This window comes from Aquarana catesbeiana, linkage group LG05, assembly GCF_042186555.1.
Source record: "Aquarana catesbeiana isolate 2022-GZ linkage group LG05, ASM4218655v1, whole genome shotgun sequence".
Classification (NCBI taxonomy): domain Eukaryota; kingdom Metazoa; phylum Chordata; class Amphibia; order Anura; family Ranidae; genus Aquarana; species Aquarana catesbeiana.
In genome coordinates this window covers 382648393-382672047 of record NC_133328.1, presented here as the reverse complement: position 1 = coordinate 382672047, position 23655 = coordinate 382648393, and the positions used below count along the sequence as shown (strand labels likewise).

General features: G+C 42.3%; 1 protein-coding gene across 2 annotated transcripts in view; it reads right to left on the bottom strand.

Moving 5' to 3' along the window:
- The window catches only part of BMP6 (bone morphogenetic protein 6), a 230309-nt gene that overhangs the window by 38017 nt on the left and 168637 nt on the right, over positions 1–23655 (bottom strand). Inside the window, exons 3-4 of one of the 2 annotated variants that reach the window (XM_073631025.1) lie at positions 18193–18341; positions 6437–6634 (exon numbers count right to left, since the gene is read on the bottom strand). In XM_073631025.1, the coding sequence (XP_073487126.1) occupies positions 6437–6634; positions 18193–18341 (347 nt within the window). The remainder of the gene's footprint in view (positions 1–6436; positions 6635–18192; positions 18342–23655) is intronic. The other variant, XM_073631026.1, reaches the window with a different exon arrangement.

Sequence of the window (23655 nt, the reverse complement as noted above, 5' to 3'; positions counted from 1 at the left end):
TGACGGATTCGTACGTGATGACGTACGACCGGACTAAAATAAGGAAGTTGATAGCCAGTAGCCAATCGCTGCCCTAGCGTGGGTTTTTGTCCGTCGGACTAGCATATAGACGAGCGGATTTCTGGGTCCGGCAGGGTTACGACGTAAAGATTTGAAGCAAGTTCCAAATCTAAAGTCCTTCAGATTTGTGACTGGAAAAGTCAGCTGAAAGTCCGGGGAAGCCCACACACGATCGGATTGTCCGCCGGATTTGGTCTGTCGGCGTCCATCCGAAAAGTCCGACCGTGTGTACGTCCATAAGTAGCCCAGGGCCAGTAGAATGAGACATTCTAGGCTGTTGGTGTCAGAAACTTTAGGAAGGACACTACAAGCCTCCCTAGAAGCTTCCTCTGTACTTGGAACACAACATGTTGTGCTGTTTACACTGAAACAATTTAATTGTAAAACCAGGAAACATTGTGGTTTACTCACAACCAGCTGAATATACAGGAGGGGTTTAATGGCAAAAGGTGATGAGGTCACTAAGACCGCAAGGACCAACTGGGCCATGAACTGTACATCTCTTGCACACAGGAGCAGAAACTGCAAGAAGCTACCTCACACTAAAGAAAAAAGAGAAGATCAGAGCAGAGAGTGCGTGCATGCATGTGCGTCTGGATATCCAACTGTCTTCTTTTGTTTGCCAGTGTTTAATTCTTCCTGAAGACGGCAGTAAACGGACGTTCAGAGGCAGTAGGATGCTTTTTTCAACTGCCCCTGAACTCATCCAATGTTATCTTATGTGTACATGTACACAGGTTCATTTAATGTCATTTTTAGGCAGTTGCGTTTATAGGCTTTTCTTTGAAGGCAAAAAAGTGATTCCAGACGCCGAAGTTTCTGACGTCAAACGCGGCTAAACGCGACTAAATGCGAGTTACTCTTACTTTACTCTTTACTCTTACTTTAGCTTCTAAACGTAAACGTGGCTAAACGCGGCATGTAAACGTGGCAAAACAGACGTTTTGAACGTGGGTTACTGGTTGTGAATTAAAAAAAAGAAGGGAATTCTGCTTAGAATGACTACTTGTTATGGAATTCTTAGTTCACTATTGTTTTTAAGGTGTCAGTTTTTTTTGTTTGTAAAAAAATAAAAAATCTTAGAAGCCATCAGTTGAATTAATTTGATCAACAGAACTTGCAGTTGATACTAACATCTTGTCCTGCTTACTGTAGCTCTCTTGGTGGCTAAAACAAGCTCCTGATGTTTTGGAAATAGTTCACTTTGAATGATTAAATTAAAAACCGTTTTAATGACAAGGAGCAGCTGTTCCTTTTGATGGTGACACTGGGTTTTTACTTTAAAGGAAACTAATGCTGGCAATACTAGTCTTTTTTCCATCACGCTTACACATCTGAGGCAATTTTAGATTTCCTACACCCCCTCTTAAGTTAAGTGCTGGCAATGAACACATAAATATTTATTGGCAGATTTTGTGGATCTATACTAATTTACCTCTCCTTTAATTATTAAATTTAATTAACTGTTAAGTAATGTACACAAGCTGTGCCCTAATGACATATGGAAGTCCTGGAGAAGCAACTACAGGCAAAGATTGTACACTTTATACAAAGGAGCTACTGCTGCAACATGCTACATTACTGTCACCGATGATATGACCAATTCAAACATTACTGGCAACAACTGGGAAATATACGGATTTGCTTGCAAACGTTCCCAAAACCAGAGTAAATGAAAGAGGTTTTCCAGACCAATGGAGACGGTAAAAAAAAATTATTTTTTTTTAACGACATCAGGGAACCATATATAGGATGAGGGGGGTATTACCATAGGCAGATCTTTGTGTGCATGCTTACATGCTGCATGCTAGGTCGAGCACTAGTCATTAGGGATGGGCTCAGGCGTGTTTGGATCGTAGTTCCAACCCACCTGAGCAATCCGGCCAGGAAGCCGACATTGCACACCACCAATCATAGGCAGTGAATGTCCAACTGCGGGCCGGGAAATGCCTCACTGCCCATTATTGGCGGTGTGCAGTGAGGGCTTCCTGGCGGGATTGCTCAGGATGTTTGGGACTATGAATTGAACTCGCCTGAGCCCACCCCTACTAGTCATTGTATGAGATTCCATATTGTGGTGCCTGCATACAGATGCCAAACAGCACATTAGTGATGTTGAAGATACGCTGCCTCCCTTGCAAGGTGAGGTCCAGTCTCTGCACCAAGCTACTGTAGCTCGTTCTTCTAAAGTGAACAACGTTGAGGACTGATTCGACACAATAACTTGCACCTCATAGGCTTCCCGGAGGGTTACAAGGGTAGGGATCCAGGACTTCATGGAGACCTGGCTTGAATCAGTTATGCCTTTGGATACCTTCTCTGCTCCTTTTGCTAAAGAATGGGCTCACCATGTACCCCTGCCCCCCGTTACCCCCTGGCACACCCCCTACCAGTGCTTTACTCACTACTCCAAGGATAAGGAGCATACCCTGCGTGCTGCCCGCATACTGGGTGAATTGAAGTATAATGGAAATCGCATCTCTCTTTTCCCAGATTTCTCTGCGGCCTCCCAGAAACACAAAGTGGCCTTTACTGCAGTCAAATGTAGGTTGCATGACAAGAATTTCCTGCTAAACTCAGGGTTGTCAGTGGCAGAAAAGCGCAATTCTTCGCCTCGCCTAAAGATGCTTCTACCTGGCTGGATGGCCTAGGTATAAGAGGGATGCTGAGGGGGATCTTTTGGAACAAAAAGTTTTTTTTTTTTACCTTAATGCAGAGAATGCCTAATGCAATGCATAACAGTAAGAATCCTAAGCATTTAGAACCACTTTAAAGCATTTGCAACGTTGCTTGATATATCTATAAGGTAAAATGCAATAGGGTCTTTACCCCTTACCAATTATTGATTCTCACAGGGTGGAGCAATGAGACAATATCACCCCCCTGGGGACCATAAACAAGGCCCAGCCTGGCCTAACAAGGTTACAACCCCATCATCAAACCCACATTCTTAGCATTTGTCCTTTTTCCACTGCACAAAAGAACTCCCCCATGAAGGAATAATCCAGGCTGGAATCGCAAATGTATTAAACCTTGCACTGTTAATTTCCAATGTAACTTTCAACATCTACAGAGGCATCTGTTACTTCTCAGTTACTTCTGCAGCACATACTTTTGGTAAGCTTCCAAATGACTAAGCTTTCTTGCAAAGACCCATGTCAACACATTGCATACATTTCCTCATACATACTCTTCCCAGAGTATGAGTCCTGTAGCTTCCCTCCCCTCTCCAATTGGGAGCAGTCCAAGTGTACCCCCACCGAAGGGGGCACAAAACCCTTATGCTTCTGTGCGAGGTCTAGACAAGAGTAGAAGAGTCCCTCCACTCCTCCACTGTCTGCCAAAAAGCATTGTCACTCCACCCTACCCCTTGCTTTTATTCCCAAAGTGAGTGGCAGGAGGAGGCTACCAAGCAACCTTAATGCAGAACCTCAACTTAAAGGACCTTCCATCCCACTACATCTTCTCAACATGGGGTATGCACTGGGTGTTAAACGATAATAGCTTATTGAACAGAGATTAATGATAATTATACAGTGTATAAGCCTACATTGTAACAATGATTATATCCTTAATCTATCCAATTATGTATAAATGAATGAATGAACAAACTAATATTTAATGGCTTTATACAATACACAAAGTAGATGTGGATTTGTGGACACAAAACCCCCTTTGACACACATCATCGTTGCTTAATATAGGAGCATATCTGGAGATGTCTGCCTACACCACATAGTAGGCATGAAATCACAATTGCCCATTTTTGGCCTGTTCCCTGTCACTTATTACCATTCATGTCAGCAGTACTCTAACTGAATTCACCAGTACCACTGGTCTCACTTCATGTGATGTTTTCATCTCCTGTGGCACCCTTCTTATGTCACAACCAATTGACAGTTAAAGTAGAAAATAAAATGACATATATGATGCAGTCTAACACTTACTAGCATTACACACCTGTAATGCCGTGTACACATGACCAGACTTTTCGACAGCAAAGGTCCAACGGAACGAATCCGCCGGACAATTCGATCATGTGTGGGCTTCATCGGACCTTTGCTGTCGAAAAATCAGATGGACTTTAGAAATAGAACATGTTTCAAATCTTTCCGACGGACTCGAGTCTGGTCGAAAAATCCATTGGTCTGTATGCTAGTCCGACGGACAAACAACGACGCAAGAGCAGCTATTGGCTACGAACTTCCTTATTGGCTATGAACTTCCTTATTCTAGTCTGGTCGTACATCACATTCGAATCAGTCGGACTTTGGTGTGATTGTGTGTAAGCAAGTCCGTTACGTTGGAACTCCGTCGGAACTCCGTCAAAAGTCCGTCAAAAAATCCTTTGGAGTTCAGTTCGTCGAAAGTCCACTCGTGTGTGCATGGCATAACAGTTTTATTACCTGTTAATTCTGCTTGAAAGTCAGTTGATTTTCAATTTCCTGTCATAGAAAGATAATGCTGTTTGTTCTGCAGTGAAATCACGCAGCAGCACTATCAATGTCAGATAGGGTAGCTTTAGATGGACATCTAGTTTTAGGTAGACTTTAAGTAGGCAACAAACAAATTAAAATCCAAGTTAACATTTTAAAAGCAGTTACAGCAATGGGTTTTCTTCTATTCTCGACAGCAAAAAAAGGTTCAACCCCTATATGACAGCGGTACATATATAGTGGCAGAGCAGGTAAGCACCTGTGTTGCTTTCTATTTGTGGGGTGTGCTTCATTGGCTTCCCCATAACTATGACCAAGCTTTCACTGTCAACTAATGAGCGGCTTCTGATGACATCAGCATCGTGCACCTACTCACAGTGCAGCAAGATCGGGAGCCTCATCTCTTGGCTTTGGGTGTTAAAGTCCATTTAAAGCGCCAGCTTCAGCTGGAGTAAAGGGGTTAAACTAGATGACTAAAAGCTGATCATTGAGCCCCTACTAATATAATAGTTTGCCCCAACCCATGTAAATGTCACTTTTGCTGGAGAGCTTTGTCTGTATGTAAATATAGGGAAAGTACGGATGATTTCCAGTGAAAGGAAGGTTCCTCTCTATTTTAACCACTTCTGGACCAGCCGCCGCAGTTTTACTGCGGCAGGTTGGCTCGGCTGGGCAAATCGACGTTAGCTTACGTCGCTTTTCCTTTTGGCCACTAGGGGTGCGCGCACGCCCGCAGAGTGTGCCCGGAGCCCATGCGAGTGCCCGGTGGGCGCGATGACCGCCGGGCACCCGCGATTGTTCGTGACAGAGCGAGAACCGGGATCTGTGTGTGTAAACACACAAATCCTTGTTCTTTCAGGGGAGAAAAGACAGATTGTGTGTTCATACTAAGTATGAACACCGTTCGCATGGCAGATCGCCGCCATTACTAGTAGAAAAAAAAAAATCATAATAAAAATGCCATAAATCTATTCCCCTGTTTTTTAGAAGCTATAACATTTGTGCAAACCAATTAATATAGGCTTATTGCTATCAAAAATATGTAGAAGAATACATATCGGCCTAAACTGAGGAAAAGGTTTTTTTTTTTTTTTTTTAAATGTGGCATATTTATTATAACAAAAAGTAAAAGATATTGGGGGTTATTTACGAAAAGAAAATCCACTTTGCACTGCAAATGCACTTGAAAGTGTGCTTAAAGTGCACTTGGAAGTAAAGTCGCTGTAGATCCGAAGGGGACATGCAAGGAAAATAAAAAACAGCATTTTAGCTTGCACATGATTGGATGATAAAATCAGCAGAGCTTTCACTCATTTCAGATCTACCCCTTAGATTTAGAGGGACTGCACTTCCAAGTGCACTTTAAGTGCACTTTCAAGTGGACTTGCAGTGCTAAGTGGATTTGCCTTTGGTAAATAACCCCCATTGTGTTTTTTTCAAAATTGTCGCTCTTCTTTTGTTTATAGCGGAAAAAATAAAAACCACAGAGGTGATTAAATACCACCAAAAGAAAAGGGTATTTGTAGGAAAAAAAGGACATAAATTTTGTTAGGGTACAACGTCGCACGACCGCGCAATTGTCAGTTAAAGCAACGCAGTGCCGTATCGCAAAAAATGGCCTGGTCATTGAGCAGCCAAATCTTCCAGGGCTGAAGTGGTTAATAATCTTGCCCATTTGTATTACCTTGCAACTTTCTTATGGGCCCCTCTTGGCTACACAGACAACGTCCACTGTCACACATAGGTTAGGCCATGTTGGTGGTAACAATATTTGTACAATTATTTGTTGTTTCATGCATGATCTGAATGTTTGACGAAGGATGATAAGCTAGGTCTTGATCATTTGTCCAAACGCATGCATTGGCAATTATTTAAAGCTAAGCTTTGAATTAGGTCAATCCAGGTAGCCTGATTTTAGCATGCAGTGTTATGCATATTACCCGTTACACTGGATACTCTTGACACATCTTGTGAGTGAGAATAGCGATTGCGGTTCTGGTTCTTGCGTTTGCCTGTTGCAGATCTTGCTGTCCTCATATGAACCTCACTTGCTTTGAAAAAAGCTACCATGAATGGTTGCTTGTCATATGGGCCATCCCTGCCAACCAGACCGGCAGCTCTTGTGTTTACATTCTGACCTAGAGCCAAATGAAAGATGAGTGTATTTGTTATGTAAGGGAACTATAGCATCTATAAATATACACACACACACATATATATATATATATATAATTACATCTATTGAATGCACATATATAACCTATAATCAAATATAAGAAAATATAAGTATAAGAAGGAAATACGCTAAATAACACACGGGGAAGATTTATGGTATGTCTAAAAAATAATTAATTTACTTTCCATGATTGTATATGAACTTTTAGTTTGGTAAGGCAGCAATGAAGAGCCAGTCCAGCAGATCTCTCAAAGAACAGAATTATTAGGAAGACCGTATGATTTCACCAATGGCTATAACTTTTGCATAGTACTTAATCAAGTGATACAGAAATATATATATATGGGATACAACATAAAACATAATTTTTTACTTTTCAGCATTGCCAACAAAAAAATGGGACCCTGCAAAAACCTGTTTCTAACATTTAATAGAAACAGAAATCACGGGGGCATGCCCATCTTTTGGCAGATGAACAATAGCTTAATTTAGCTCTGCTTGTACTGAGGAATCCTGTACTCATCCTGCACATTTTAGGTGTTTGTCCCAGGCCTCTTCTTTCACTATGATTTTTTGTTTACAAGCCACTGTATGACACAAGGTACTGTCCAGAATATCCCTAAACTGTTGAGTACATATTTTTGAGGTTGGTTCAACCCCATCCATGGTGATGCTCCATGATATAATCTATCTAGATGACAATGGCTAGTATCTCTATTTTATCATGGAATATCCAGGGGTTAGATGACAAAATAAAACACCTTTTAGTATTTAACCACTTCAACACCAGGCACTTTCGCCCCTTCCTTCCCAGGACAATTTTCTGCGTTCAGCACTGTCGCACTTTGAATGACAATTGCGCGGTCATGCAACACTGTACCCAACACAAAATTTTTTTATCCCTCCACCTTTTAGGATGGATAGACTAAACTCTCTTATGAAAAAAATAAATAGTTAGGGAGGTTTAATAATTTCAGGAGACTTTAATATGGTCTTGTCTCCAGAAATTGACAGACTATGGGGTCAACACTTTATTGCTACACCACTAGAAGGGTGTACATACATTCTAATTTAACCAAAGTCTAGTGGAAGGTGTAGGCGGAAGAATTCCACTAGTAGACATGTGCAATTTGTTTTGTAATGCATCCGAATGTCCGAAAAAAAAAATAACGAATTTGAGCTAATACGAAATAAATTATAATGAGAATAACGAATGAATTCGGCATGATTTATAATTCATTAAAGGTTTAAAGAAACAAAAGGTCAACTCGGAGTACATCTTACAGCCCAATCAGCTGATTTATTTTGTGCTGGAGGTTGGATTACTGGCAAAGTGCATTCCTGAGAACTGAGTGAGAAGTGTGTTGTATTGTCATTCTGTGTGTTAATGGATTCAATAAACGAATGACTTTCCAAACTACGAATCGTTATCATGAATATATATATATACATACATAAATAACAAATGATATGAAAATGAAACAATTAAAAAATAAAATGAATCGATTCGTTATAACGAATATCTATACAGAAATAACAAATGATCTGAAAACGAATTAATGTACCATAACATAACAGAAAGAAATGATGTATTTTACGAATGGAAACTAAACAAAATGAAATTTTCCTTCATGCATAAGTCTATCCGCTAGTACGGAGTATTGTTCTTCTCATGGACAATAGACTTTATCGAGAATTGATCTTGTTTTACCTTCCATGATACACTTGCTCTTGTTCAGAGTATTATATACTTGACTAGACTTATTTCAGATCACTTGCCCCTGCAATTAATAAGTCAAAAAGCTCAATCTCTGGGAATTCGTACATGGCGCATGGGTTCTCTTTGGCTAGATAAACCTTTAATCTAAAATCAGTGGAGGGATATGAAAGACCCATACTGGTCTGTGAATCTTGATGATCCAGGTGTATTGATGTCCTTTAAGTGGGATGCCTATAAGGTGGTAATAAGAGATGGCTTTCACTGTCTATCAGAAAAGCCCAAGTGGAATCCTGTACTTTAGCAAACAAGACCTCTACCTTGGTGGAGGGCAAATTTATCTGTTATCCTAAATATCAGAGAGGGAGGGCTGCAGGGCGTACAATCTACTCCTCCAAAAATTGTTGTATTCTACTTATTTCATCTTTGAGGCCAGAGACAAGGCTGGTAAAACATTGGTGTACCTTGCTAGGAGAGAAAACAGCACCTAATATTATACCATAAATATACATCCTAGGAGATGGTGGTTGACAATACCCCTGATATCTTATGAGCCTTCACTGATTTTTATTTGTCTTTATATAGGTCCGCTATAACTTATTCATGGGACAGGCTGCTGGCCTTACTATCTTCTGTACACCTCCCTAAGCTGACATCTCAGGAAAGGCTAGCTTTAGAGGAGCTCATAGGGACCACCACAAATGTTATGGATCACAAAGGACCGTACACACGAGCCGGCTTCTGTCAAAGGGGCATGACCGAAATAGGTCTGCCAATCGGCACCTGACCAGCCCTCTCAGCCAATGGCTGAGAGCGCTGGCTGGTGTGTCCTGTCACAGCACAATAGCTCAGTGGGGGAGGTCGATGTACTAACATCAAATTGTTAGTACAGCGGCTCCGCTGGGAAAAAAAATCTGTTTCAATTTAGGTGATTGCACTTCACCTATTGTGTATTTATAATTCAAATAGGGAGGGAGTTTTTTTCCCCATTGTTTAGGAGAGGCATTGGTGGTTTTTATCTCTAAACCTTTCAAGGATCATCTTTATTGTGATATTGTTCAGGTTGATATTTCTAATTATTACAGATCCCAAGATCTTTTCAAAGGTTTTGGCTATATTGTAAGGTAGCTATTCACCCATTTGCAAGCCATTTAAGACAACAAAAGTCATTGACTTGTGGTGTCTTTTGACACTTACAATGTCTTTGACAAGGTGGAATAGCCTTATCTATTTATGATACTGAAGAAATTCAGCTTCAAACTGAACTGTGTAGGACAGTTTTTTTGTGCAATCCAGCGGGGTCTCAGGGCTGTTTGTTGCGTTTCTAGAGGAAAAAAGGCCTTCCACATTTTTGTATTTTGATAAATCTGAAAATGGCCTAGAAAAAGCGCTAACTCTTATACATCATATTGGACAGTTTTTGGAATTTAGAGACAATTGGAACAAGACTACAAAGTTTTCTATTGATCATCCAGGGGGAGAACATATTTATCCATCTTGTCACCTAAAGATATTTGAAAGATTTCATTATATGGGTATTGAAATACAAGTGCCACTGAAAAGTTACATGGTAATCTGTCTCCTGTACTTACAGTTTGTAGGGGGTTATTCTGCTGAATTTATTAGGTAGGTTTACTATGTTCAAAATTATATTTTTTAGCAGGTAATTAATATTTTTACCGCTTACTTATGTTTTCCCGATTTCCCCTGTGATTATTCCTAGAAAATGTTGTGAACTGGATAAAGTTCTTACCTCCCCCTTCTGTGTGGCTCAAATCCACCTAGAATATCACTAGAAGCACTACAACTAGCAGTGAATAAGGGAGTGAATAAGTGTGGGTTAGCACTACTACACCTATATTTATACTACGCAGTATGAAAATTAACAAATATGTATTGGTGGTTGTGCCCACATGCTAATAACTCGGCCTTAACGTTGGAGGAAGCTATACTTGCATCCTTTGAGACCCGGAGTAATTTGTTTTACAGGAGATATATTTCTCATACTAGGGTATGGAAATACTAAAAATGTACCTTACTCTGAAACACTGGTGTCTCCAAAGATACTCCACCCAATCTATAGTTTGTTCTTGAAATACTCCTCTATGGTGAAGTCCTCAGCTTCCAGAACTATCTGGACTCTCAAGAGAAACCTATTGGATGGGATTCAGAATTAAATACTTTCAATAGCTTTACTTGGGAACTAATTTGAAATCTTTTGAGTTTTTTTGCTGGAAATACTAGGCCCCTAGGACATGCTTTTCCTGATACATGTAACTTTGGCATGCAATGGCAGCCTAAATTGGGGTTTGCAGATGTTGTATTACAACCATAAGCCTTAGAGAAAATGTTGTTGACCTCTGAACATACAAAATAATTCCACCTACTACTCAAGTCTGATATCCCTGAAACTTAGTAAGCTTGATAAACTATATAATAAATATGGATTAGCTATATAGGATTATTGGGCTTTGATTTTTAAACCACAATGATATTTCATCCAGGAACAAGCCAATTCAGATTCAAGTTTTTACACCACTGCATTATAATATGCAACAGATTCCATCATCCTCTTGCTTTAGGTGCTCAAGCGAGGGGGCAATAATTCTTCATATGATGTGTGAGACCTCCCAGCGATTAGACTATGTTGGTCACAATAAGTTAGTACTCCAAATATCTGCAATCCCTTTTTGTGTATTCTAGGGCAACGTGGGGGAACTCCAACTAGCAGCATTAAAGATGTTTGTAATACTCTCTTCTTTCATGTAAAAAATGAATGCTCTAACCTGGAAAAGGGTAAAGCCATTCACAATTATGAATGGAAGGGGTCGGTTAATTCTATGCTTCCAATATATAAGCTTACCTATGAATCTAGGGGCTAAAAATTTGAGGTTGTTTGGTCTAGCTAGGTAAAGATATCAGACACTATCAAATACTCTGACTATCATGGGGATGGTATCATCTGAGTTTCAATAGGTTGGTCATCTAAGCTTTAGGTATGTGCTGTTCACCAGTAGTTTGAACATACAACAAAGACTGCCTTTTTCTTAAGACCACCCTTGAGGACTGTACTGGTTAATTGACACCTACGAAAGCTATGTAAGCTGTTGTATGTATCTGTGACATATAACTGTTTGTACTTTTACTGTTGTACTATTGCAAAAGCAATAAAATCTCTGTAACAGAAACCAAACATTTTTATACTTACTTAAGCACATAAAACACTATCAAGATAACACAGCAAGAGGAATATCAACGCTAATTGATGAGACTATGAAGTCATACACGATGAAGACATGTCAGCTTACTTACGGGTTATCCCATAACTCTTTAAGCATAAAACACAAAAAAGATCCAAATCCACCTAATACTCTAGGTAAGAGTAGGTTAGAATAAGAAGCACTCTTGCAGCAAGCATAATTATTGTGTAATTGTATTCAAAATGTTTCATTAAGATTATACTTAAAGAGGAGTTCTGCCCCCCAGCAAAAAATTAAAAGTCAGCAGCAACACATACTGTAGCTGCTGACTTTTAATATTAGGACACTTACCTGTCCTGGAATCTAGTGATGTCGGCACCCCAGCCGATGGTGCTGTCGCCACCATTCAGTTGCTGAGCACCAACTCTTGGGTTCTGTCGCCACCGTTCATAGTAAGGGAACCCAGCAGTGAAGCCTTGTGGCTTTAAAGCCGGTTCCCTACTGCGCATGCGCAAAGCGCGCTGCACTTTCTGAATGGCCCACCAGCGACAGGGGAAGGAGGAGGAGGGCCAAACTTTCGAGTGATCGCTTCGCAATCTCCCAGAAGTGGGGACCGGTACCTGTAAAAAACAGGTAACCACTCCCCTGAAAGGTACCAAATGTGGCACCGGAGGGGGGGGAGGAGTCAGATAAGCGGAGCTTCCACTTTTGGGTGGAACTTACCCTGAAGGCCCCGTTTTAATTCAGTTTTTATTTTTTAAAGTATTAGTAGCACCCCATCCCCCACTCCTCCCCATTTATTGTTAATCAAACCTTTGTCTTGGGTTTGGACCTCGATTTAAAAAATTGCTACAACTTCTCTATGCCTTTCCCATGGCCAGAGTTTGTGCCAATGGGTGGACATCTGAGGCTTTTCCACTCACTCCCCAGGGATGCTAGACAGGGGTATTCTCCTGCTCCCCTCCTGTTCCCTGGCTGCTCAAATCAGGGTAATTTTCTATAATAATGCTGTTATTAACATGTCGAAAAAAAGCTGCATCCTGACAACTATATGATTTTATAATGAGAGAACTCAGACCTTTCACTTAATACTACTGTCACGGTTTTTACTGATTTTGGCAGTTATTCTGGTCTGACCATTAACTTGAAATCACAAATTTTGCCTATTGATTCTTTCCCCGTTACTAGCAATCAGGTAGTCTCACTTCCATTTTGCAGGACTGGTGTCATTAGATATCTTGGTATAGATATTTCAAGGGAACTTTGTGATTATATATGTCTACATGTTGATCCCCTGCTTACTACTATTACAACTAAAATTGGCATATGGCAATAATATGTTTACTCCACACTTAATGTTACATAGTTAGTAAGGTTGAATAAAGACACCATTCCATCCAGTTCAACCTGAGTGAGGTGTGGATGCATGTCTACAATTATCCCTATATATATTTTTTTTTTATTTAAGGTACCCATATATTGCCATCAATTTACGCAGCACTCCACACATACATCGCACACTCAAATCAGTCCCTACCCTCAAGGAGCTCACAATCCAAGGTCCCTAACTCACATTCATATATTAGAGCCAATTTTGGACAGAAGCCAATTAACCTACCAGCATGTCTTTGGAGTGTGGGAGGAAACCGGAGTACCCGGAGGAAACCCACACAGGCACAGGGAGAACATGCAAACTCCAGGCAGGTAGTGTCGTGGTTGGGATTCGAACCAGCGACCCTTTTTACTGCTAGGCGAAAGTGCTATCCACTACACCACTGCGCTGCCCATGTGTTTATATATTCTAATACAGCTGCTACATAAATGCTTCCTAAACTGTTTCACCAAATATTTATATATATTGTATATATATTGTGTATGTTTATACTCTATATATATATAAATCTCCACATAAAAATAACTCACTGTGCTCAACCTGGCCTGACATGATATCTGTGTGTAGTAGGTGGTGCTGCGCTAGGGGTTCCCATATGTGCTAAGTATCTAACTGAGAAGTAAATACCAGCACTTGTCTTTGGGCTTGAAAATATGCTTTATTAGACACCCGGGTAAAAGTCACAGATGCGGGGGGCGTAGCCTGGACATGGCGGTGTGAAGACACATTTTCTGTGAGCTCCTGACTTCCCCCTGCCTATCTTGAGAAACCACAGGATTTAACAGGCTCCTTCAGCCTCATGCTAGCTGCGAAACAATATCAGACCAGATCGTCAGCTCGAGTGACTCACTCCCACACTCCCCAAGGGGAGATCCACCGCTTTTTCCAGAACGCACACCGCACCTCCCCGGGCGCCATTGTGGCGGCGCCTAGTGGCTCAGGTCTAGGACTATAGGCAACGCTGGGCCCGCTGGCCTCCCCTGGCTCACCCTCTGTATTGGACTCCCTATCAGAGACCCCTGTGCTCTTCTGCCCAATCATGTCGGAGGTCATAAATTCCCCACTCAGAAGACGGTGACATTAGGATGCTTCTACAGGCCTTACCCACTAAACAGCTCCAGCTTCATATGGAGGACTTAAAAGACAGAAGCCGCAGGAACAACCTGCAGCTACAGGGCCTCCCAGAAGCCGCTGGCATCGAGCACCTCTCCGCTACGGTGAGTACCATTTTCCAGCAAGTATTATGCCCTGTACACACGATAGGATTTTCCGATGGAAAATGTGTGATAGGACCTTGTTGTCGGAAATTCCGACCGTGTGTAGGCTCCATCACACATTTTCCATAGGAATTTCCGACACACAAAGTTTGAGAGCAGGCTATAAAATTTTACGACAACAAAATCTGTGTGTACACAAATCCGACGCACAAAGTGCCACGCATGCTCAGAATAAATTAGGAGACGAAAGTTATTGGCTACTGCCCCATTTATAGTCCCGACGTACGTGTTTTACGACACCACGTTCAGAACGATCGGATTTTCCGACAACTTTGTGTGACCGTGTGTATGCAAGACAAGTTTGAACATCATCAACATCCGTCGGAAAAAATCCATGGATTTTGCTGTCGGAATGTCCGATCAATGTCCGACCGTGTGTACAGGGCATTAGATTCCCCACAGACTACCGTAGATCTGGACAGGGTTCATAGGGCCCTAGGCCCACAATCATCTGACCCCAATAGGCCCTGGGATGTCGTGTGCCGCCTACACCTTTACCCCCAGAAAAAACAAATCCTCCACAAGGCATGGGAGAGTGGGGAAGTGGAATTCGACGGAGCATCCATCAAGATCCTACCGGATCTCTCCAGGACAACACTCCATCAAAGAGTCCGCCTACGCCCGATCCTAGACCTGGCACGGGAACAGGGAAGTACAGATGGGGATACCCGCTGACAGTCACCTTTCTGAGAGCCTCTGCTTCCTTCACCCTACGTACACCCGCAGACCTACCCAATCTATTCGCTTTCCTTGATGTAGAACCCATCCAATTGGCTCCAGCTTCTCCCATGCCCGGCGGGCCGCCCTGAACATCCTCAAGCGCGCCAGCAGAGGCCATGGAGGAGATCCCGAGCCCTCTCCAGGGAGATATCCAGGGAAGCCTAAGTGTTGAAAGCACTGTTTCACATGCCTGCATGGTGGTTTATGACTGTTGGTTTTATGGCGAACCTTCTGAGTTGTCCCCGCCGACTACCTGCAGTTGGCATGACTAGCTCTTTCCTGCACTGACTTACCTGGCATCTCCCTACGTGCCAATGCCCAGATGTACCCCTTACTGCACATGAGAGGGGCCTTGCTCTAGTATGACCTTCCCTACATGCATATCCCTAGCCGTATACAGTACCTCTTCAGGATACGTGGTCTTTGTGCCCCAATGTTTCCTCTGCTTTGGATTTTCCATATAGCAGTAAGTTATGAGACTTCCGATATACTGCCCAGGTGAGAGCTTTGTGCCTCAATGTTTTTGCATGCTTCATACATGACCACTCTCTCTATAACAACGTTGCCTTACCATGCCCCTCACATGTTCATGTAGGGCTGGAGTGACCACTATGTTTTACCTACTGTCATGGTCTCTTATGTTAAGCAGATTATACTATGCAAATATTTTGGGGTCACTGACTGCCATTGTTTAGATGACATCAGAGTCCCCGGGTTGTGGCTGATTGCCACAGCGTCGAGACCCTCTCCTTGGGTCACTTACGGGGGGTCTCACGGAGTAAGTGTGAACAGACACGTCTGTCCCGTGCCCCTCTGTGAGGCCATGTCAAACCCGGTTAGAGGTGTATGATACTGAGCAATCAATTGGTTATATGACCCATGGTTTCTACATAAGGTGTTGGGCTTGCATACTACTCTTATCTGAGTACTGCTATATCTATGCAACCTGGTGCACATTTCCCTACAATCCTTCGTGATGCGATTCAGCTGATGGAGAGCTATGTCCCTCCTCCACGCTTCCACCCCTCCTCCCTCCCACATCTCCCCTTCCCTCCTCCCTCCCACATCCCCCCTCCCTTCTCCCTTGCACATCCCCCCCTTCTACCTCCGACCTCCCCCCTCCCTCCCCCCACCCTCCCTGCTCTTTTCCCATCCTCCCCACCCCGGGCATCTGACCATGACATTGAGTGATACTGAGGATTGTGGGAACACTGAAACTTAGCTACTATAGATAGGATAGACCAGGCATCCCCGTCAGGGGAAAGACGAGTAGCTCCCCCCCCCCCTTGGGGAGACGGGTCGCTCTCAGATCTTGGATGAGATCTCCTTGGCTGAGCACCCCCGGGAGCTCATGACCGCAAGTTGGAAAGCAAATCTATTACTTGTAACCTTATATGAAGCAAGGTATTTTTTATAGTTTTGGATAGAGTGGAGAAGGATAAGAACCCCTGTCAAGCTTTTATTGCTGTCTGTGTCTCTATGTCTTTCTGTTTGTCCTGTTTACTGTTATTAAAGTGAAAGTAAAACACAAATTTTGGGTTGAAACCAGAACAGGAATAGAGGGGAAATCCTTCAATGGGGACATTAGTTCTGATGACCCTGGTCACACCTCAACATTCCTTCACTTTGGAGGAATTTCCTGTTATAGTTCACATGGACTATTATATGGCACAGTGTATTGTTTTTTCACAGATGTATATATATTTTTTGGTTCACTATGCACTTTAATGTTATAAGATCACCTATACCTTGTCATGTGGTTGGTTGCTTCAGAAGAGATGTGCAGATTTTTTAGCACCTGGCATGTCTTAAAGGGACAGTGTCCATTTATTATTTTTTTACTTTGATTCTTTTACATTATTTATGACACTTTTACATGTTGTTACATAGTGCACTTTGCACATATGAATGTTCATTTACAGGATACTTTGCACTTTATTAACCGTGTTGGATGGACTTAAGACATTTGATTTAGCTTATTATTGTCACTCCCCTTTTTTTTCATTTATGAATTTACATATATTTTACCCTTATGCCGCGTACACACGAGCTGACTTTTCGACGGACTAGGTCCGACAGTCTTTCCGACTGACTTTTCAGCGTAGGTCCGCCGGACTTTCAAACGAACGGACTTGCCTACACACGATCACACCAAAGTCCGACGGATTCGTATGTGATGACATACACCGGACTAAAATAAGGAAGTTGATAGCCAGTAGCCAATAGCTGCCCTAGTGTCGGTTTTAGTCCGTTGGACTAGCATACAGACGAGCGGATTTTTCGACCGGACTCAAGTCCGTTGGAAAGTTGTTTTATTTCTAGGTCCGTCGGACTTTTGGGGAAAAAAAGTCTGCTGGAACCCACACATGATCGAATTGTCCGACGGAGTCCGGTCCCCTGGACCAAGTCTGCCAGAAAGTCTGCTCGTGTGTACGCAGCATAAGAATCACCTTTACATTTGGTGGTCTGATTTATTCAGTTTATCACATATCACATTTTTTGAAGGGGCAGTGCACGGCACAAGCTCTCTTATTATATACTAATATCAGGCAGTGCCACCCATACCTCTTTTTATTCATAAATTATTTATTGCTCGTCCTAAAAAAAAAGTATTTATTAATTCTTTGATTATTTGTTTTCCATTTTGTTATATAATTTAAATACCTGATCTAACAAAATGAACAGTTCTTTATGACTGTAGCTACACTATTTGTATTAGGAAATGATTGCACAGTGTCAGAAAAGGTTTGACAAGAAAAAATGTAGTCCTGTTTTTATGATCCATCTGTGTAGTAATATGGAAAGGGCCACCTCCTGCATTTACCTTGCACATACAACAGTGAGATTCCATTTCACTTACCTTTACTATGTTTGGTGTACTGATGCTTGACCATTTTCATACTCCAGTGGTACAGAATTATTGTATTTTATACAATATAATATTGCACCAGCAGGCACAGCTACCCAGTGTGATTGCTAGCAACCAGGTAGTGCCCAATTTAGTTACGGGGAGGATAAGTGTCAGTTGAGATAAAACACTTTATATTACACCCATGTCAAAGATTTGTTTTGGGTTAAATAAATGTCTATAAACACTGTGGTTACTTATCTGTACTTTAAAACTTCTTTAAAAGTAATTGTGGCTATACTACATCAATACCAGTTCATATGTTCCCAATTGGCATAGTTTTTTTTTTAACAGTCATAACCTACCGTCTCTGGTTTCTACACTAAGCTGTAGTCCAAGGTTGCGCTGTGGATTCATTACCCATAAGTTGCTGGTTGCAGTGATGTCGAATTCCAGCCAACCTTCCTCAGAAGCCCACACTGTCTGAGTATCCAGGAGGAAGAAATCAGATTCTCTGTTATTGGAACAAAAGAAGATCATCTTAGTATAGCATTACAAAGCAAGCTAAAAAACATAAGCATGTACCCCTGTCCTAAGATAAAGCTCACCCCCCCCTAAAAAATTATTTCAATATAAAGGTAAATTTAAGATGTACCAAACATTTCTAACCCAATTATGGTGCCGTGAGCTAGAACCCATCCGCAGATCCAATATACAAAATGAAACAAAATAGCTATATCGCTCTTCTTTTTATTGATCCATAAAAAGTAATAGTGTTTCATAATAGACAATAAAACAGCAACATTTTGGGGCTCATTGACGCAACACTTCCTCAAGCCTATAATCTAACATCACGCACAACTTACACCTATCATCTTAACGTATATGCTAACCAGAACTGACAAATAATTATTTAACATTAACTCTTAAAATGTTCCTTCTGCACTGCTTAAAGCCCCATACACACTAGTAGGGTTTTTTTTGTTCAACCCAGCATTGCCGAACGATAAAAAAAACTGACAGCTCCAGTCGGAGCCACTGTACTAACTATTCAACGTTAGTACAGTGATCTCCCCTGCTGTTTTATTGTGTTCTGACAGGGGGACAATGTAAAGTAGTGAATGTACAGCTTGTATAACAGTGTAAATTTGCTGTCCCCTCAAAATAACTCAACACAGCCATTAATGTGTAAACCGCTGGCAACAAAAGTGAGTACACCTCTAAGTGAAAATGTCCAAATTGGGCCCAATTAGGCATTTTCCCTCCCTGGTGTCATGTGACTCATTAGTGTTACAAGGTCTTAGGTGTGAATGAGGAGCAGGTGTGTTAAATTTGATGTTATCGCTCTCTCTCTCATACTGGTCACTGGAAGTTCAACATGGCACCTCATGGCAAAGAACTCTCTGAGAATCTGAAAAAAAGAATTGTTGCTCTACATAAAGATGGCCTAGGCTATAAGAAGATTGCCAAGACCCTGAAACTGAGCTGCAGCACAGTGGCCAAGACCATTCAGAGGTTTAACAGGACAGGTTCCACTCAGAACAGGCCTTGCCATGGTCAACCAAAGAAGTTGAGAGCACGTGCTCAGCGTCATATCCACAGGCTGTCTTTGGGAAATAGACCTATGAGTGTGGGCAGCCTCAAATGGAAGGTGGAGGAGCACAAGGTCTCTAACATCCACCAACTCCATGATGTCGTCAGGGAGGATTGGAAGAGGACTCCAATGGCAACCTGTGAAGCTCTGGTGAACTCCATGCCCAAGAGGGTTAAGGCAGTGCTGGAAAATAATGGTGGCCACACAAAATATTGACACTTTGGGCCCAATTTGTACATTTTCACTTAGGGGTGTACACGCTTTTGTTGCCAGCAGTTTAGACATTAATGACTGTGTGTTGAGTTATTTTCAGGGGGCAGCAAATGTACACTGTTATACAAGCTGTACACTCACTACATTGTAGCAAAGTGTCATTTCTTCAGTGTTGTCACATGAACAGATATAATAAAATATTTACAAAAATGTGAGGGGTGTACAATATAATTGTAGCGGGCACCTACTTTTGAGTATGTGACCTTTTTGCTAGTTTAGAGTTTCAGGTAAATTTAGGCAGGCTTGTACCATTATAGCAGGCCTGTTTGTTTATTTGGGATTTGAGTGAAAGGTAGTTTGTGTGCGAGTTCTGGCCAATCATTAATTTGTTTGGCAGGAGGCGGGACGCTCATATAAAAAGCCGGGTCACATGGTGAATCAGGAGTTCGAGTTTGGAGAGAAGCCAATCAGTCAAGCGGGAGGAATTATTCAGAGTGACTTTTCTCTAGCTCAACTTGGGAGTACCATGCAGATGGGAAGTAGTGGTAAAAAGGTGGGAGTAAAGCTGCAAGTACACATATAGAGATACAGACTGTTCTTGAAAAGTTCTGCAGATGAAGAAGTTATTCAGAGTGACTCTTTATCAGTTATTCTCTATCAAATCTACTTCCATCTTCCCCGATGAAGAAATCACATAGAATAATTTCTTATTATCCACAGTGATGCTAGGTCTTTGCATGAGAGGCAAAGAAAAGATTACAAAGCAACAAAAGAGCATCTCAAAAGAAACCCTTCTCCTATCCCAGTTCATGTTACCTAATAAAGCAAGAGAAAAATGCAATATGGACTGTTTCTGATTTTATGGGCTGCGATGGGTCAGGTGGTAAACGTGAATTACGGATATAATAATTAATCAGCCGCTCCTTCATGGCATCGGTGGGTCTGCTGCATTCATGGCAATGGTGGGTCTGCTGCATTCATGGCAATGGTGGGTCTGCTACATTCATGGCAATGGGGGTGCTGTTGCATTCATGGCAATGGGGGGCTGCTGCATTCATGGCAATGGGGGGGGGGGGGGGCTGCTGCATTCATGGCAATGGTGGGGCTGCTGCATTCATAGCAATGGTGGGGATGCTGCATTCATGGCAATGGTGGGTCTGCTGCATTCATGGCAATGGTGGGTCTTCTGCATTCAAGGTAATGGTGGGTCTGCTGCATTCATGGCAATGGTGGGGCTGCTGCATTCATGGCAATGGGGGTGCTGTTGCATTCATGGCAATGGGGGGCTGCTGCATTCATGGCAATGGGGGGGGGGGGCTGCTGCATTCATGGCAATGGTGAGGCTGCTGCATTCATGGCAATGGTGGGGCTGCTCCATTCATGGCAATGGTGGGGCTGCTGCATTCATGGCAATAGTGGGGCTGCTGCATTCAGGGCAATGGTGGGTGCTGCTGCATTCATGGCAATAGTGAGTGCTGCTGCATTCATGGCAATGGTGGGTGCTGCTGCATTTATGCCAACGGTGAGTGCTGCTGCATTCATGGCAATGGTGGGGCTGCTGCATTCATGGCAATGGTGGGGCTGCTCCATTCATGGCAATGGTGGGGCTGCTGCATTCATGGCAATAGTGGGGCTGCTGCATTCAGGGCAATGGGGGGGGCTGCTGCATTCATGGCAATGGTGGGTGCTTCTGCATTCATGGCAATGGTGAGTGCTGCTGCATTCATGGCAATGGTGGGTCTGCTGCATTCTCGGCAATAGTGGGTGCTGCTGCATTTATGCCAACGGTGAGTGCTGCTGCATTCATGGCAATGGTGGGTCTGCTGCATTCATGGTAATGATGGGTCTGCTGCATTTATGGCAATGGTGGGTCTGCTGCATTCATGGCAATGGTGGGTGCTGCTGCATTCATTGCAATGGTGGGTGCTGCTGGATTCATGGCAATGGTGGGTCCTGCTGCATTCATAGCAATGGTGGGGCTGCTGCATTCATGGCAATGGGGGTGCTTCATCCTTGGTGCTGCAGATGAGCACTGACCCTTATTTTGCTTCACAGTTCTTTATTTAAAATGTACTTTTTTCCTGAAACCTCCTTCTTAAAGTTAAGGTGTGTGTTATACGCCCATAAATACGGTATATTCAAATAACACGCCCAAGCTCATCTCTTCACCACACACAGCCACAAAGGCAAGAAAATTCTTCTTGGGCAGTAAATTAGTGCTCGGACGAACACACTTAGACCGAATTTTAATGGTTCAAAGAATGTCAGGCAAAATGGTCGGCCCTCACGCATGTTCACTTCATTAAATCTGGCCCTCTTTGAAAAAAGTTTGGACACCCCTGGTCTAGAAGCTTGGCTTCTGCATTGTAAGTTAATGAGTGGAAAAATGAAAATTTGTTTTGTTTTTCTAAACAAAATCCAGCGTGTGGGATCAGGCACTTTCGATTGCGGCATGAAAGTCAGGTGTCGCAGCTGGCACTGTAATGATGTGATAAACGAACAACCAAACATTTTTGTTCAGTTTTCAACTCGTCTATGGCCTGCCTAAGCCTGTCTACTGGGACAGACTTGTTTTGAACTTGTTCAGAAATGCTAGCAGTCTGCCATTACATCTTTTCCTTAAGCAGCACATACATGATAGTCTTTTCATTCAACCAGCTGGTTGAACGAAAAAAAACATACCTGATTCCCCCATCCACACATTAGATGTGGGTGGGGAAATCCTCCCCACTGAGCTTTTGTATTCTGCCATGGGGAGACTTCCCTGCTGTCAGAATACATGAATCAGAGCTTGCAGGCTATAGGGAAAATCTGACAGGGTGGTTGTACAGAAGTTGATAGGTAGTTAAATTTCTGCACAACCACAGTGCCCATACATCGATCAAAGTTTTCCCCTGCTGAACCGGCCAAATTTTTTAAAAAGACTTAAAAAGCAAGAAACTTTTTTTTACATTAAAAAAAAAAATATATAAGATAATGATCATCTCTCTTTGCAGTACGGTAATAGCTGATTTTTTTAAAGTTCTGAACCTGTCATGCTCACTCTGCCAGTGCACGTGCATGGTTAGTGGAGCGTTTTTTTAAATGCTGTACAAAAGAAGGCATGCATCTTGATGTTTGTAGGTTCTCTCTTGTCCAAAGCAGAAAAAACGCTTTGCCCAGCCAACTTATTCTTGATACAGTTAACCTCACAAACCACGGCCATAAGAGCATCATTATTCCAAGACAGGCCTTGTGCATAGAGTCCTCCAATAAAGACAAGAACTAACAACCAACTAGCCCTTTCGTGACAGAGGTAAATTTCTGTGGGTAAAATATATTGTACTATCCGAGGCACTAAATGGTCATGGTGAGGCATGGTAAAAAGTGGGTGTTCTGAAATGTCATCGCTTATTGTCACAGAGCTGGAAAAAGAAGTTCGTGCGGGAAGGTTTCCCTCAACCAGATGTTGAGATTGCTGATTTGAATAGGGTGCAGGTGACTATATAGTGCCTACCATGTATTACAGATTGTGAATCCTTCCCTGATCTATGTTTGAATATTGAAGTATCTCTATTGCCCCCCAGCCCAGTCCTCCTTGTATAGAACTGCAGAGGAGCCTGCTGAAGAGAAACAAATCATAAACCTTCTGGAAATTCTTCACAGGAGAATAATAGAACTCATTTCACAGAGTGGGAGGCTAATAATTAAGAGTGAAGCTAACAATGACTGAGGAATCCCTGACAAAGTTTTGGATAACTATAGCAGCGTTGAGGTAATGTATGGAGCAAAGTAGTAAAAAAAATGGTAAGTCCCCAGGAGCAAGAATAAGGAAGTTGCCAGAGTAGTATCCACCTGTGCAAAGCAAGGGGAAACCTCTGCATCACATAAATGAAGAGGCCTGCTTAAACCTCCTGCCTTGATCAAATCAAGTCTTTCATGGTATTAGACTGAGAAACATCAAAAGGATTCCTGGTCTTAGCACATTCCCATGGGTTAGTGTGGACCCACTTCTTCACCAGACAAGAGATACTACAATAAG